We start from the raw sequence: 15,826 nt of genomic DNA, 5'->3' as shown, positions 1-15,826 counted from the left end.
AAATCTAAAAGCTGTCTCTGAGGTGCAAATCATCAAGCACGTCTTGCTGAGCAATTTTTGCAAAGTTGCGAGAGTATATCAAGAGATCAGTACCGTGTAATAGTGCATGGCCTGTTCCATTTTGAGGAGACTTAAAAGATTTTCTCTTTATGAAGCTCTCTTACTAGGTAGCATATGGTAGTGGATTCCCAAAGCACAGTGTCATCATATATGGTATGTGCATTATTTGTAGCAATTGCTTAAAAATTAGTTTGGGAAATGGATGTGAGGAATGGTATTTGCTGTTGTTGATTGTAGTCACACCACTGTTATTCTGTCTATGCTTTGAAGTCATTCTTTCTCTGGAATCAATAAACCATAAGCACGAGCATACCAATCTCTTTAAAGTGTCTTCCTTGTGCTTAGAGTAACATATCATTCACAGATCCTCAACCTCTTTCACTGTAATATATGGAAGCGTATTTTTTCCTATATATTCGCTCTTAGTTTATGATGGGTAGCAACTTTTCATTTTCCTCAAGAGCGCTTTCAGTTCCATTGCTTATATGTCCTCTTCAGACTTATTGGACAAAGCCAGAGTTCAATGGTCTGATGGTATTTGGAACTATCTTTTTCATTTTATGGTTTTTCACTAAAACATCCACAGGAGATGTCATGGTATAATGCTCCCTTCCAGAATACGAAGGTATGTAACAGGCAATTTTAGTTGTATGTGGATACGAGTATAGGTGAATAGTCACTGATTGAGAAGATAATAGGCAAAAATTTATATATGCTGTTTTGTTCAGAATTTGGATTTGACAATTATCATTTGAAACTACGTTACGCTATACTCTTCAAATAGCTGGACTGGTCGAAGTAGCATCCATATTTGTATATTTTGAAATGAATTTTTGAAAGATGGCCAGGTTCTGACAGCGGTAAGAATCATCCTGGACACTCTGCTGCATGTTTTCGGAATTTGATGAATATAATATTATATTCCGCTGCAGAGTGAAAATTTCGTTCTGGATACATCCCCCAGGCTGTGGCTAAGCCATGTCTCCGCAATATCCTTTATTCCAGTAGTGCTAGTCCTGCAAGTTTCGCAGGAGAACTTCTGTGAAGTTTGGAAGGTAGGAGACAAGGTACTGGCGGAAGTAAAATTGTGAGGACGGGTCGTGAGTCGTGCTTGGGAAGCTCAGTTGGTAGAGCACTTGCCCACAAAAGGCAAGGGTCCCGAGTTCGAGTCTCGGTCTGGCACACATTTTTAATCTGCCAGGAAGTTTCATTAGTGTGCATTGCATTATTGTTGTTATTGTGAAATGCTGATGTTTCAGTAAGAAGCCTTTCCTGCTTTTGAGATCAATTGTCAGTGCTACTTCTGCTTTTTGAATGTGAAATTGGGATAACATCTCACTCACTTCTTGTCACTTAGTTCATCCTGTAAACCAAATTTTGGTGGAAATGTGTTATCTTACTATTAACATTTGGGCATTGATATTATATTTGTTCTGGGTAGCTGTCTTTGTGGAATTTTTAAGTTGTTTCTTTCTGATAACTTAGATAAGGTGTCATCATGATGCTTTCTGACAACACAGATGAATGCAGTCGCATGAAAACTTTTATTTAATTCTAAATTCTTAAATTGAGTGTAAATACTTCATATTTTACTAGCAACCTGATCTAGCTTTGCACACGTAGCACTAAGTATCTATGGCCAGTTGACTTGTGTATAATATTTAGTGATGTACACAAACCTTCCTCAGGAATCGGTCTATTTGTGAATACTGTTTAAAAATCCCTACAGTAGTTCCTGAGATTAGCCATGATATACAGAAGGAAAAAACGCAGTGGGGCACTTTAATTTATAATGTTAATATGTATACGGCTTGAACTCTTTTTATTACCAGATATTCATGAATCACATGACAGTTATTTGACGGTAGAGATAATAAAATGCACGTATAGAGTGGTCACAATAAAACTGTCTCACATTATCAATCTGTTTCAACCTTGACATGACTGCATGAGATGTTTGATGAGAGGATAATCAGAAAAGACAGTAATATCTTCTGGCTACCATAATGACCAGATATGTATACTACTGAATTTCCTCCGTGGAGCAAGTTAAAGGGTCAGCTGTATTCAGACAGTGCCCACACAATGGAAAAGCTAAAGCAGATCATTAAATATTCAATTTCTACCAGCCCTCAGGCAGAACTGCTTCATGCATTAAATCAGTTAATTAACTAGGGAAGCTTGTTTCATGTAAGACTTTCCTAAACATTTTTCAGTTCGGTCTTACTTTTTAGTGCAGCAGTATAAAATTGGTCCAGTCTTTGTTTTTGGCATTCTTACCATACGCTATATCTATTTTTATTGTAGACTATGCAGAAACTGAATATTCAAAATTTGAAGGCTAAGAAAACCAATGATTTGTTTAACTTATGAAAAATATCAAACAGTAGAAAATTCAGGATAGAATATGACAATATTATGAAAAGAATAGTTGCTACTTACCATATAGCGGAGATGCTGCGTTGCAGATAAACACAACAAAGACTCTCAGAAAGTAAGAAATTACCCACCCACCCACACACACACACACACACACACACACACACACACACACACAATTGCTTGCACATGTGCAGGTGTGTGTGTGGGGGGGGGGGGGTAGTTACTGACAAAGGCTGTGGCCAAAAGCTATATGTGTCTTTTAATCGTGCCTGTCTTCAACACGACATGTCTTCTTTATGTTAAGTAGCAATCTTTCTTCTCTTACATTGTTAAGATATTTTGATTTATGAAGAGTGGAGTACAGTAAGAATAGTATTTTAGTGGGCAGACATTTACTTCCGTACTACAAAGCAAGTATAGAAATATTTCTAAATGCACTGCTTATATTCATTCCTTGTCTATCATAGAGTATTATAAACAGACTCTTTGTTATGTGTTTAATACCAAATTAGGTCTGCATATGTGTGGCAATAAATCTTCAGTATTTGTGTGTGTGACTTTCTTTCCCAAACAATGGAAAATCCAGGATGGAATGTGACAATATTTTTTTTTCTCTTTTTTTATTCAGTTCTCACGCTTTGTAAGGCCTCAAGACATTCCAAAAACCTTTGTGGAACGCCATGTGCCGTTAAAGGGGCGAGTCTTACGGGTAGAACTAGGTGGTCCAGCTACACCACCATTGCTAATGGTGGATCATCAACCAATCATATCCCTTACACGGCAGTCGTCTTCTTGTCTACCTGTACATATTGCTGGTGTCGACATTTCTGGCAATGGAATTTCTTGGATGCAGTCTGTACTGGTTGGAGATCAAGTGAAGTTCACACCACTGAAAATTAATCCAAGCAGTGTTAGCTGCATAGTGAAAGCTTCGGTAAGTCAAAATAAGAATTTCATAATTATTTATAGTATACTGAGAAAGTTGGACTTTGTTTCCTCATAAACATTTAGTGTGAATAAACCTCATATGTGTATGAACATCAGCTGTAAATGATTCCGAAGTCAGACAGTTGAGTTCTAACAGTACACAACTAATGACAGTTCACAACTGATGACAGGGCAGGAGTATAATGATGCACTATTGTGACAGAGTGAAGTGTCGTAGGATATTCTTTCCTGTGAGTTAGTTTGTTGCACCAGTAATTTATTATTGATATCAGAAATATTAACAACTTCATTTTAAAAGTGAGAAAGAGATCTCATTGATTAAAATCCTAGTTGAAGTGGATTCAAATCCTTGTTTGACCATCCAGATCTGTGTTTCCCACTGCCTAAATCACTACTGGTGAACAGGTTGGTGATTCCTAAGACAAGGCAGGCATCATACTGATTGTTGCACTCAAGGAATGCTTCAGTATTGGCTTGCTGTTCGGATTGACTAAATTAATGGGTCAGATACTGCTGTTCACAGTTTCTTAGTTTTTTTTTTTTTTTACTTAAGTATTTTACACAACTATTGGTTGCATGTTATCTAATTGACTATTAAGATGATGTGCTGTGCCCCTCTACAACAAAGGGATCAGACTTCTGATACCTGAACTGTTGCCTCCCCATGTATTCCTAGAAGTGGTTGCTTGTCATTCTGGAGCATTGGAACTTCTGGCAATGGCTGCTGTGCTAGATGGCCCTTGCTGTGGCTGGGTAGTGCCCACAGGAAGAGCACCTGATCAAAGTGAGTGATCCCCCCCCCAGGGGGTCCACAACTCTTTTGTGGATATGTGCGTAGCGAGCACGGGACCCCGAGCTAATGTGGCCTTCCTTCCTTTCCGGGCTGCATACCTTCCCTTTCCGCATCCTTCCCCATCCCCCATCTTCGCCCCTCCCCCCCCACCTCAGCCTCTTTCCTTCTCTTTCTCCCCCTCTCGGAGTATGTTTTGTGCCTACGTCCGGAGACGGATGCTCAAAACTAATACATTCTTTGCTTTCTCCGCTTGCAAGTCTTCGTCCTTCCTTTGTCCTTCTCTTTTCCTTACCTCTTCTCTTTGCCCTTTTCTCCGCTGTGGCGTTTGAGACCTCTCTTCCTTCCTTTCCCTTTGTTTTTTCCCCTTTCTCTTTTTTCCTCCCTGTGCGTGTCTGAAGGCCGACCCACTCATTTCCATGCGTAGCCGGTGACGGGGTAACGCGTAATTCCCCGCCCTGGGTAGACAGGTAGGACACGTACGTACCCCCTGGTAATGGCCAGGCCCAGGGAGGGGTGATTACCCGAGCTGACACCTTCCGAAAGTGCCGATTGGTCCCTCCGTCCGTTTCTCGGGAGGTGTGAACAATCACCTAAGGCGGCAGTGCCCTCAGAGAGGGCCCCCACAAGGGAGGAGCGCGCCATCGGAGACGCCGGTAATCATGGGGGATTCTTCCGCAATGGTTTCCTCACCTTCCACTATGTCTGCTCACAAATGTAAGTTCACTGAGTCTCAGACACAGTCAGTTCTTCCATCGTTGCCACAGTTCCTTGTTGTTTCTCGGTCTGACGAAGGTCACGACTTCTCCACGGTCAACCCTTTCATTATTCAGAAAGGTGTCGACGCAATTGCAGGTCCTGTAAAGTCTTGTTCCAGATTACGGAATGGCACCCTGTTGTTAGAAACAGTCAGTGCCCTCCAGGCACAAAAATTGCTGCGTACCTCACTACTACACACTTTCCCTGTCCGGGTGGAACCGCACCGTACCTTAAATTCCTCGCGTGGAGCCGTTTATACACGCTCCCTCGATGGACTGTCTGACGAAGAAATTCAGCACTACCTGTCTGACCAGGGCGTAACGGCTGTTCATAGGGTTATGAAAAGGGTTGACACGAACATCATTCCAACCCGCACTGTCTTCTTGACATTTGACAAAGTTCAACTCCCATCAAAAATCAAAGCAGGCTATGAGATAATTTCCGTTCGCCCTTACGTCCCAAACCCTACGCGTTGCTATCGGTGTCAGCGGTTCAATCACACCAGCCAGTCCTGTTCCAATCCGGCCAAATGTGTTACGTGTGGCAAGGATGCCCATGAGGGTGCTTGTCCACCTCCATCCCCTCGTTGCATCAACTGTATGGGTGACCACGCTGCTTCCTCTCAAGATTGCCCCATTTTTAAAGACGAAAAGCTCATTCAGGAAATCAAAGTGAAGGAAAAGGTGTCAACCTTTGCTGCTCGAAAATTATTCGCCAGTCGAAAGCCCACCGTGCCTCAGACAGGAAAATACAGCACTGTCCTTGCCTCTCCTCGGCCAACAAAGGAGGTGGCCACGCAGACTTGTGATCTCATCTTTAGTGCCACGGTCGTCAGATCGGCCAGCGAAAAGATCGCCCGTTCAGCCTCCCCACTTTCGCCTGCTCACTCTATGGCTCACCCTTCATCAGGTTCTGCTAAATCTCAAGCCCAAAAGTCAGACACCAATACTTCGAAAAAAGAGCATACTCGTGAAGATTTTTTACGTACCCCAACTTCACAACCATCGGTTTCTCCTCCATCTAAACATCATGTTTCCAAGAAGGCTAATAAGAAACCCAGTTCCTCTCCTCCGCCAAGGCGTGTCTCATCTACAGCACCACCTGGCGGCAATCGCCCTCAGCCGTCTTCTGTGACGCCGAGGCGCACTGCTGGCGGCCGATCGCTGGTGGCAGGAGCTGCTCCTGAACAACCTATGGATCAGGATCTTCTGCCTTCGGCTGAATGCCATTCCGTGCTGTCGGTCGCAAGCTCTGAGCCGTCGTTGAGTTGACGGCAACCTTGGTCACATTCCTCCATTTTCTGTTCACCCTATCCGCGGCATTCGAGCCAATCAGGATGAATTGTCAATCCTCTTACGATCCTACTCGCCGGTCATCTTCTGTCTTCAGGAAACAAAGCTGCGTCCCCATGACCGCTTTGTTCTCCCCCATTTTCAGTCCATCTGATTTGATCTCCCCTCTGTTGAAGGCACTCCAGCACATGGAGGACTTATGATTCTTCTCCATGATACTCTCCATTATCATCCAATCCCCTTAAACACTTCCTTCCAAGCTGTCGCTGTCTGTCTTTCCCTTTCTGGATACACCTTTTCTCTTTGTACTGTATACATTCCATCGTCCACACCAATGGCACGAGCTGATCTCCTTCATCTTCTTGGTCAGCTTCCACCCCCCTATTTGCTGGTAGGGGACTTCAATGCCCACCACCCGCTTTGGGAATCTCCACATCCCTGTCCGCGTGGCTCACTATTGCTAGACGTCTTCCACCAAGCAGAAGTTTGCCTCAACACTGGGGTCCCCACATTTTTGTCTGCCTCCACGACAAATTTCTCTCATTTGGACCTTTTGGTCGGTACTGTTCCGCTAGCTCGGCGCTTCGAATGGTTCGCCCTTGATGATACACACTCGAGTGTCCTTAGACTGCAGCCTCAACTGCCATATATGCGCCTGCGACGCTGGAAGTTTGCCCAAGCCGATTGGACACTTTTTTCGTCTCTAGCGACATTCGATGACCGTCACTTTCCTAGCGTCGACTATGAGGTCACACATATTACAGACGTTATTCTTACAGCTGCGGAACGTTCAATACCACGCACCTCCGAATTGCCACGGTGCCCCCCAGTTCCTTGGTGGAACGAGGCATGCTGGGATGCAATATGTGAGTGGCGACGTGCTCTTCGCGTTTTCCGCCACCATCCTACTTTGGCCAACTGTATCCGCTACAAGCAGTTCCGTGCGCGATGCTGTCGCGTCATCCGCGATAGCAAGAAGTCAAGCTGAAAATTCTTTACTAGCTCCTTTAACACCTTCACTCCCTCCTCAGAAGTTTGGAGTTGGATTCGACGGTTATCTGGCGCGCCTAGTTTCTCCCCGGTCTCTGGGCTCACTGTCGCGCATGATACGTTAGTGGACCCCGTCGCAATTTCTAACTCATTGGGTCAACACTTTGCTGAGATTTCGAGCTCTTCAAATTACCCGCCAGCGATTCTCCTGAAGAAACGTGCACCGGAAGTACAACCTCTTGCTTTCTCCCCTCAAAATTGCAAAAGCTCCATGTGGGAACTCAAACATGCACTCTCTTCTTCCCGCTCCTCTGCCCCAGGACCGGATGGTATCCACATCCAAATGTTGCTGCATTTATCAACCCATAGTCTGCGTTACCTCCTTCGCCTTTATAATCGAATTTGAACCGACAGTACTTTTCCCAGACGATGGCAGGAAGCTATCGTCGTTCCTGTTCCGAAACCTGGAAAGGACAAACATCTCTCCTCTAGCTATCGCCCCTTTTCTCTCACGAGTAGTGTATGTAAGGTTTTGGAGCGTATGGTGAATTGCCGTTTAGCTTGGTGGCTGGAGTACCGCAGTCTTTTAACACCTGCCCAATGCAGTTTCCAAAAGCATCGTTCTGCAGTTGACCATCTTGTTGCTCTCTCCACTCATATCATGAACAATTTTCTGTGGAAGCGCCAAACAGTAGCAATATTTTTTGATCTGGAGAGAGCATACGATACCTGTTGGAGGACAGGCATCCTCTGCACACTGTTCTCTTGGGGCTTTCGAGGTCAGCTGCCCCTTTTTCTTCACGAATTTATGGCAGAGAGCACATTTAGAGTGCGGGTGAACACTACTCTCTCCCGTACTTTCTCCCAAGAAAACGGGGTACCCCAGGGCTCCGTGCTGAGTGTTGTACTGTTTGCCATTGCCATAAATCCAATTATGGACTGTCTCCTTCCCGAAGTCTCAGGCTCCCTCTTTGTGGACGATTTTGCGATCTACTACAGCTCTCAACGGACCAGCCTTCTTGAACGACGTCTTCAAGGATGTCTCGATCGCCTCCACTCTTGGAGCATCAAAACCGGCTTCCGCTTTTCTCCCAGTAAGACCGTTTGTGTTAATTTTTGGCGTCGTCAGGAGTTTCTTCCACCCTCCTTACATCTAGGACCTGTCAACCTTCCATTTTCGGACGTCTCTACATTCTTGGGTCTTATGTTTGACAGAAAACTGTGCTGGTCCTCCCACGTTTCCTATCTTTCGGCTCGCTGTCTGCGATCCCTCAACACCCTCCATGTCCTGAATGGTACCTCCTGGGGAGCGGACCGAGTGGTCCTTCTCTGCCTCTATCGCACCTTAGTGCGCTCGAAATTGGATTATGGAAGCATAGTTTACTCCTCTGCTCGGCCGTCTATTCTTCGGCATCTCAACTCTATCCACCACTGTGGATTACGTTTAGTGTCTGGAGCTTTTTACACCAGTCCTGTGGAAAGCCTTTATGCTGAGACTGCTGAACCTCCACTGTACAATCGGCGAGCAGTCCTTCTGAGTCGTTATGCTAGCCATCTGTCTTCCATGCCTGCTAATCCGGCCCATGACATTTTTTACGATGCCTCTTTGGATGTAGGGTATGCAGGCCACCCTTCCTCCCTACTACCACCAGGAGTCCGCTTCCATCAACTGCTCCATTCTCTTTCCTTCCGCTTTCCTAAAACCTTCTTGACAACTTGGGGTACAGCACCACCTTGGCTCCGTCCCCGGATCTGCCTTTGTCAATTTCCCAAGGATGGTACCCCTTCACTTGTTTATCGTCGGGCATTTGCTGCTCTATGTGCACAAATGAAGGAAGCCACATTTATTTACACTGATGGCTCGAAAACATCGTTAGGTGTAGGAAGTGCCTATATTGTTGGCGACACCCCAAATAGATTTCGGCTTCCCGACCAGTTTTCGGTTTATACTGCGGAGCTGTACGCTGTTCTCCAGGCTGTCCAATTCATCCGCCGCCATCAGTGGATACAGTATGTTATCTGTTCAGATTCTCTCAGCTCTCCTCTCCAAGCTCTCTACCCTGTCCACCCTCTGGTCCACCGGATTCAGGACTGCCTGCGCTTGCTCCACTTGGGGGGCGTCTTGGTGGCGTTCCTCTGGCTCCCAGGACACGTTGGTATCTGTGAAAATGAGGCGGCTGATATAGCGGCCAAGGCTGCAGTCTCTCTTCTTCGGCCAGCTATTCGATTGATTCCCTTCGCCGATCTACGGAGTGTTTTATGTCGTCGTGTTGTTCTTTTATGGCATGCACATTGGTCGACACTTCCCCATAATAAATTGCGGGATGTGAAAGCTCTTCCCTGTGCTTGGACCTCTTCCTCCCGAACGCGTCGTCGGGAGGAGGTAATTTTAACTAGACTCCGGATAGGGCACTGTCTTTTTAGCCATCGACATCTTTCAAGCGGTGATCCTCCACCACCCTGTCCCAACTGCTCTCAGCTGTGGACGGTAAGACACCTTTTAATTGAGTGCCCCTATTTTACTCCGTTATGCGCCCGTCTACAGCTGTCGCCTGATATATCGTTCATTTTAGCAGATGACACGCGCTTGGCCGATCGCGTTCTCGAGTTTATTAGTGCCAGTGAGATGACGTCAGTCATTTGAAGCTCTTTTTGGGGACAACCAACCCCTTTCTGTAGTGGATTTTTAAGCTTTCCTTCTGCTTTTAGTTTCTCCAATTTTTTGAGTTTCGTTCCCATTGCTGCTGGTTTCCATTTTCGTTTTTTACCGTTTCCTAAGTCACAGACCGGGCGCTACTGACCATAGCAGTTTTGCGCCAAAAAAAAAAAAAAATTTGAGTGATATCAGGGTGGATGCTTTGTGTATGAAATGTATTAAACTCGAAAAATCTGGGCATTCTTCTACAGCCATCCATCTCTTTAGTTTTGCAGTGGATCATATAATGCTGCTTCTTATGACCCTGCGGCCTTCCCTTCACTTTCTACATTCTGGGAGGAGGGCCGATCTCGCCAGCTTGGAGTGAAACATTTTTCCCCGCTACCTGGCCTGCACTAGGACTGATGGGGACACATTTGTTGCCACCAAGCCGTTATTTTTTGTGGAAAATATTGATAACAGATTTGGTGAAGTGGAGTCTCTTGGTAAGATGTGGTTGCGTTCACTGTTGATAAGAACATCTTCTGTCGCCAAATCTGCAGCCCTTCGTGCTTGTGATCATCTTGGTGACATCCCATTGTCCATTACTCCCCACCAGTCTTTAAATATGGTTCATAGAGTCATTTATCGTGGGGACCTCATCCTTCAAACTTATGAGGAACTTCAGGCCAATCAGGAATGACGGTGAATTAATTTTTTTGGGTGTCTTCAGAAAGGTCATAAGGACGTATTCTGACATTTGAGGGAGATACCACCCCCACCCCCTCCCCGCCGCCCAGAGGAGGTCGAGGTTATGTTTTATTGGTATGATGTGAAGCTGTACGTTCTGCCACCCATGAGGTGTTTTCTATATTTACTTTCAAAGTCTGAAAGCTTCCATCACTCCAGTGGTGTCCCATTGTACTCTCCACTCTTACAGGAGTTTCAGGATGCTATTTCTTTTTTACGCCACTGGCTCTGAATCTGATGATCATGTGAGATACATTTACATGTCTTTTGTTCGCACGGAACATCATCTTTTGCTTGCCATGTGGGTGTTTACTGTGTAACTAATGGTCAGGCCTTCTATCAGGCCCTCTGCTTTATTAAAAAGTCCTCCCTCACCCAAGTTTTGTTTTGTACAGACTCGGTGTCTTTCCCACCACCCCTTGGTCTCTGCCATCTATGACCTTCTCAATGATCTTGGTGATGCTACTTGTTTGGTTGATTTCCTTTGGGTTCCAGGACATACGGGTATCCTGTGTAATGAACAAGCTGATGGTCTGGCTGGGGGGACCTGCCACTGACCCATGTTCTTGGTGACCACTCCGGGATCAGCTTTGTGGCTTTACATCAAATTCATTTTTACTCAATTGTGGACGGATTCTTGGGGAGGGGGGGGGGGGGGTGGCAGCACTAACCCCTGTCTAATAAATGTCGTACAATCCAGGAGATTCCTAGCATGTGGCATTCTTCTCTCTGCCTCTCTCAGCGGGTATTTACTATCCTTTGCTGTCTTTGTATTGGTCATATTAAATTGACTCATGGGTTTTTGCTCGACAGTGACGTGTCCCTCTCCCCCGTTTGTAGTTGTGGAGCCCCCTCACTGTGATCCATATTTTGTTGGACTGCCCCCGCCTTTTGGCCCTCTGCACTAAATATGCCTTCCGACCTTCCTTGTCATGGGTTTTAGTGTACGACCTTCACATTGTTACGTCTGTCATCGGTTTTTTCTCGAAACTGGTTTGTCCTCCCAGGTTTAAGTACCTGAATTTCCCACTGGAATTGCGGTCCCTTGGTTAGCACAGGTGTTGGTTATGGTGGCCTTGGTCATGCCTCCACACCGGCCAGATTCTCCCCATCTTTTCCCTACATTTTGTTTGGTCGTTTTCCCCTGGTGTTGGCCCAGGTGTGCTGTGAACATGGTATGGTGTGGGGATCAGGAAGGATGTGTGGCAGTGCTGGTGCCCCAATGTTTGTAGCATCTCTGGGGTGCCTCTGCTCCCGCTTTCCCCCCCCCCCCCCCACCCCCCCCCAAACCTCACCCTTCTCCCATCCTGCTTGCTGTTCTTTACTCTCCCCTCTCCCATTCTGCTTCCTGTTCTTCTGCTGCTCTGACTTCCCTTTCACCTTTTCGTTTTACCATTTTCCCTTCCCCGTGACTGGGCTGTGCTGTATGGTACCAGGATAGCCAGCAGAATTACATAAAGAGATTCTGTAGGCAGGATATGTACCAAAATGTCAAGTAGCTGGACAAGCCTTGACAGAAGAAAGGGAGGTTACTGAGTTCCCCATGTTTCTTTTTGAGATGTTGAGATGGGATCGTTGTACCAATTTTTTCCTGTATCAAGCATCACATGAACTCCAACAGAATGAGCAAGATAAAATATCAGGCGAGCATGGTACTTATGAGATGTATACCACAGACTATATGTAATAGCTGGGGAGTTTTTACACTTTTACTTGTACATGGCATTCTCTTTAGCAGGTGAAGATAGGGACTGGGTAGACAGTTCCTCTTGGTCTCTAGTGGAGTGCACCAGGAAGACTATCTAAGTGTCCCATTCTGCAAAGTTTGTCCACTTGGATAAGAAATCACTGCAAATGGAGGACACTCACAACATGAGTAATGTAAGTGGCAAGCAGTTTGATGACATCACCTTGAAGGTACCCAGCAGGGTCTCAAATTCGCAACGACTCCTGAAAATGTGCCCATTTCAGGTATCATCAGTGCAGTGGAGCAAGTGGCCAACACATTTTCACCAAATGTGGCAGAAGAAATTCGCTGGGAGATCTGTAGGGCACTCGGCAAGAAAAAGGCTCCAAACTTTTGAAGTGATGAGACAGTTGAACTGACATTTGAACTCAAGGGTCCCTGAAGACAGCAGCATCCTGATGTTGGCAGCAGACAAAGGTAATTCCATAGCCATTTTACTCCAGGCTGATTATAATGAGAAAGTTTATCACTTTCTTGAAGACCTTGATACAGACTTTTGGAATGTGACCCTACAAAGTAGCCAAGGGTTCTTTTGAAGAAAATGGTTATGGCTGCAAGGTCATTACATAGTTCAGATTGAGAGTGCCAGTTCCAAGTAGACTATAGGGCTGCCGAAAGCACGTAAAGAGTACGTGCCACTGTGATCAGTTGTCACCAACATTGATGCATCAGTGCACCCAACAACCAAGTATATGAAGAAACTGCTGTTTGCATATGTGAGGAAGTGTATTCACCACATCCGCAACTCGGTGGACTTCCAATGTCTCAAGCAACTACATGTCATAGAATCTGATATAATGGTCAGTTTTGATGTGGTATTCCTGTTCACCAGTGTACCACTGAAAGACTCACTAGAACTGGTTGCAGAGAAGTTTGATGATGATCTCATGGACTTGTTCAGGCACATGCTGACCTCAGCTTATTTTCTTTATTGGGGCCAGTATTACGAGCAGACAGAAGGTGTAACCATGGACAGCAGACAGAAGGTGTAACCATGGACAGTCCTCTGTCTCCAGTGGATGCCAACATGTTCATAGAGAGATTTGAGGAGGAAGCATCAGAGATGGCTAGATGCAAACCCACATGCTTCTTCAGGTATGTGGAGTATACCTTTGTGATCTCGCATTGCGGCAGGAAGGAGTTCATTGAGTTTCAGGGACATCTTAACTCTCACCTGCCAAAAATTAAGTTCCCCATGGAACTGGAATGGCCAGTTGTCGCTTCTAGATGCACTTGTCAGAGAGCAGATGGGTCATTCGGCCACAATGAGTATCACAAACCTAGAGAGAGTGATTGTGCCTACAAACTAGCAGCTGTCACAACCCATCGTAGAAGAATGCAGTTATATTGGCCCTCAGGGCACACACAGTGTTATATCTAGATAGTTTGGCAGCAGAAATAGAACACCTACAATCAGTGTTTTGCAAAAATGAATAAATGGTCAAACAAATTCAGGAAGTCCTCCAACCAGCCAGTCCACCACATGCTCAAGAAGGGCAAGATGAAGCAAACACTGCCGTATGTGTCCTGTGCGGGATCTGTTTGTGCAAAAACCTTCAGAATTCCAGGAAGTATAACATTAAGTGTATGTTCTGTCCACCTAGCAAACTAAGGGGACTACTGGGAAATGTAAAAGGTGAACAGAAGCTATGAAAACCAGGAATTTATAATCTCTCTTTTTAGTGTGGCACGTCATATATTGGCCAAACAACTAGGATAGTGGACCTAAGATCTAAAGAACATCAGAAGTGTGCTTGACAAAGACAGGCAACGAAATCAACCATTTCCAAGCACTGTTTGGAACTCAATCATTCCATGAACTATGATGAAATGAGCATTCTGACACAGACCCCAAGTACTGGGAAAGTATTGTAAAGATAAACGTAATGGAAAATCTAATGAATCATGACACTTGGAAACCTCCACCAGAATTGCTGAAAATGCAATGGAGCCAGCAGCAGAACTCTTCGATAAGGAGAACTGAGAGTGTAGACATGCAGAACAAACTCCAGACAGAGCACCAGGTGCACTAGCCTGAAGATGGAACATTGTAGGATGCTTCTAGTGAGAATGGATCACAGAGGGACACCTAGAACCATACTGGACAAAAAATGGAATGCCGGCACTTGGCCTGGTATACCTGACTGAAGAGGGAATGTATAAGAATATTTCTAGTGGCAGATGCCAAAGAGAACAACTAGACTTGCATGGGACGGAAAATGGAAATCCAATGCATGGACGGGCACACCATCCAAAAAACAGAATGGCAACATACAGCCTGGTGCACCTGCCTGAAGAGGGAATACCCAAGGATGCTTTTAGCAGGCTGCAGGTCACATGCCAGGGCCCGACCATGGAGGGGGCAGGCCGTAGTTATAAATACTGTGCACATTCCACTTGATGAGCAGTTTCAGGTAGCACCTGATGCATATAATGAGTCACATTGTCAAAATATTTCGCATGAACAATGCTGGCATCTGGCAGAATACCCAATACTTTAAGAAGTCAACAGGTCACCAGGAATGCGTAAAGAATTCTGTGTCACAATAATCTCTCTGAAAATGCATAAGCTCGTTGTAACGACATTTTACAGATCATCTGCAGGCAGTGTCTTGAACTCATAAAATTTTTAGAAACAGCTTTAATAAGGTTGTGAAAGCTTAAATGCAAAAATCATAGCTTGTATAAGCTTTAACATTTACATTCTGCCAGGGGATGCTTACTGGTAGCACCCAGAGTAGTGGATGTGTAGCTATGGGTTATTCTCCACAGTAATATTCCCTATGAGGAGTGAAGGACATAGTGGCCAACATTGATTTACCATGAAATGAATAGTCCACGATTTATCTTACCATGATGGCCAAATGCTAACAATAGTATTCACTGGGCAGTAAAATACTGTTCATAGAAGAAAAGTACTTTATCGCAGAACCATAAACAGTGTCTTGATGAGTGTTTAGAGAGAAATTACGGGAAGAGCTCCAGGGAGAAATATATAAATCAGACAATTTTTATGGAAAGTCTTTCTTAAATACAGTAAAACTTGCTAAAATCAGCACATGTATAATTCGGAAATCTGCCCAAACCGTACAAGTATTTCAGTACCAACGCATTCAGTGCACTTTTATATGCCGAATTTTTTGTATAAAGTGGAAAGCGTCTAACGCAAAAATGGAAAGCAATCTTAGAACATACTTAATAATTCATTGTATAATGTGGAAAAGAGCCTATACCGTACATTACAGTTCATTAGTTATTCATGACTCTATGAGGACTTCACGTTTAACACCTCTCTAAAGCAGCGCAAAACCAATAAAAGAGGTACAGCGCAGCGCTGCTGGTATGGACCTAAAACCGCGCCACTCTGTGCAACAATGAATAAGTTACGCTCAGTGTCGGTACAGTACATCAAAGGAAATGGTTCATTTGTCATCATTCTGTTTGTCAGCTTTCTCGTTTCATTATTGGTGCAC

At 44.9% G+C, this 15,826-nt stretch overlaps 1 protein-coding gene across 2 annotated transcripts in view; it reads left to right on the top strand.

Moving 5' to 3' along the window:
* The window catches only part of LOC126203007 (uncharacterized), a 36,743-nt gene that overhangs the window by 7,126 nt on the left and 13,791 nt on the right, over window positions 1–15,826 (top strand). For both annotated transcript variants that reach the window (XM_049937208.1, XM_049937207.1), the window contains exon 4: window positions 3,071–3,376. In XM_049937208.1, coding sequence (XP_049793165.1) covers window positions 3,071–3,376 — 306 coding nt within the window. The remainder of the gene's footprint in view (window positions 1–3,070; window positions 3,377–15,826) is intronic.

This window comes from Schistocerca nitens, chromosome 9, assembly GCF_023898315.1.
Source record: "Schistocerca nitens isolate TAMUIC-IGC-003100 chromosome 9, iqSchNite1.1, whole genome shotgun sequence".
Taxonomy (NCBI): domain Eukaryota; kingdom Metazoa; phylum Arthropoda; class Insecta; order Orthoptera; family Acrididae; genus Schistocerca; species Schistocerca nitens.
Note: the sequence above shows the minus strand (reverse complement) of the source record. Positions and strands in the feature narration are given on the sequence as shown.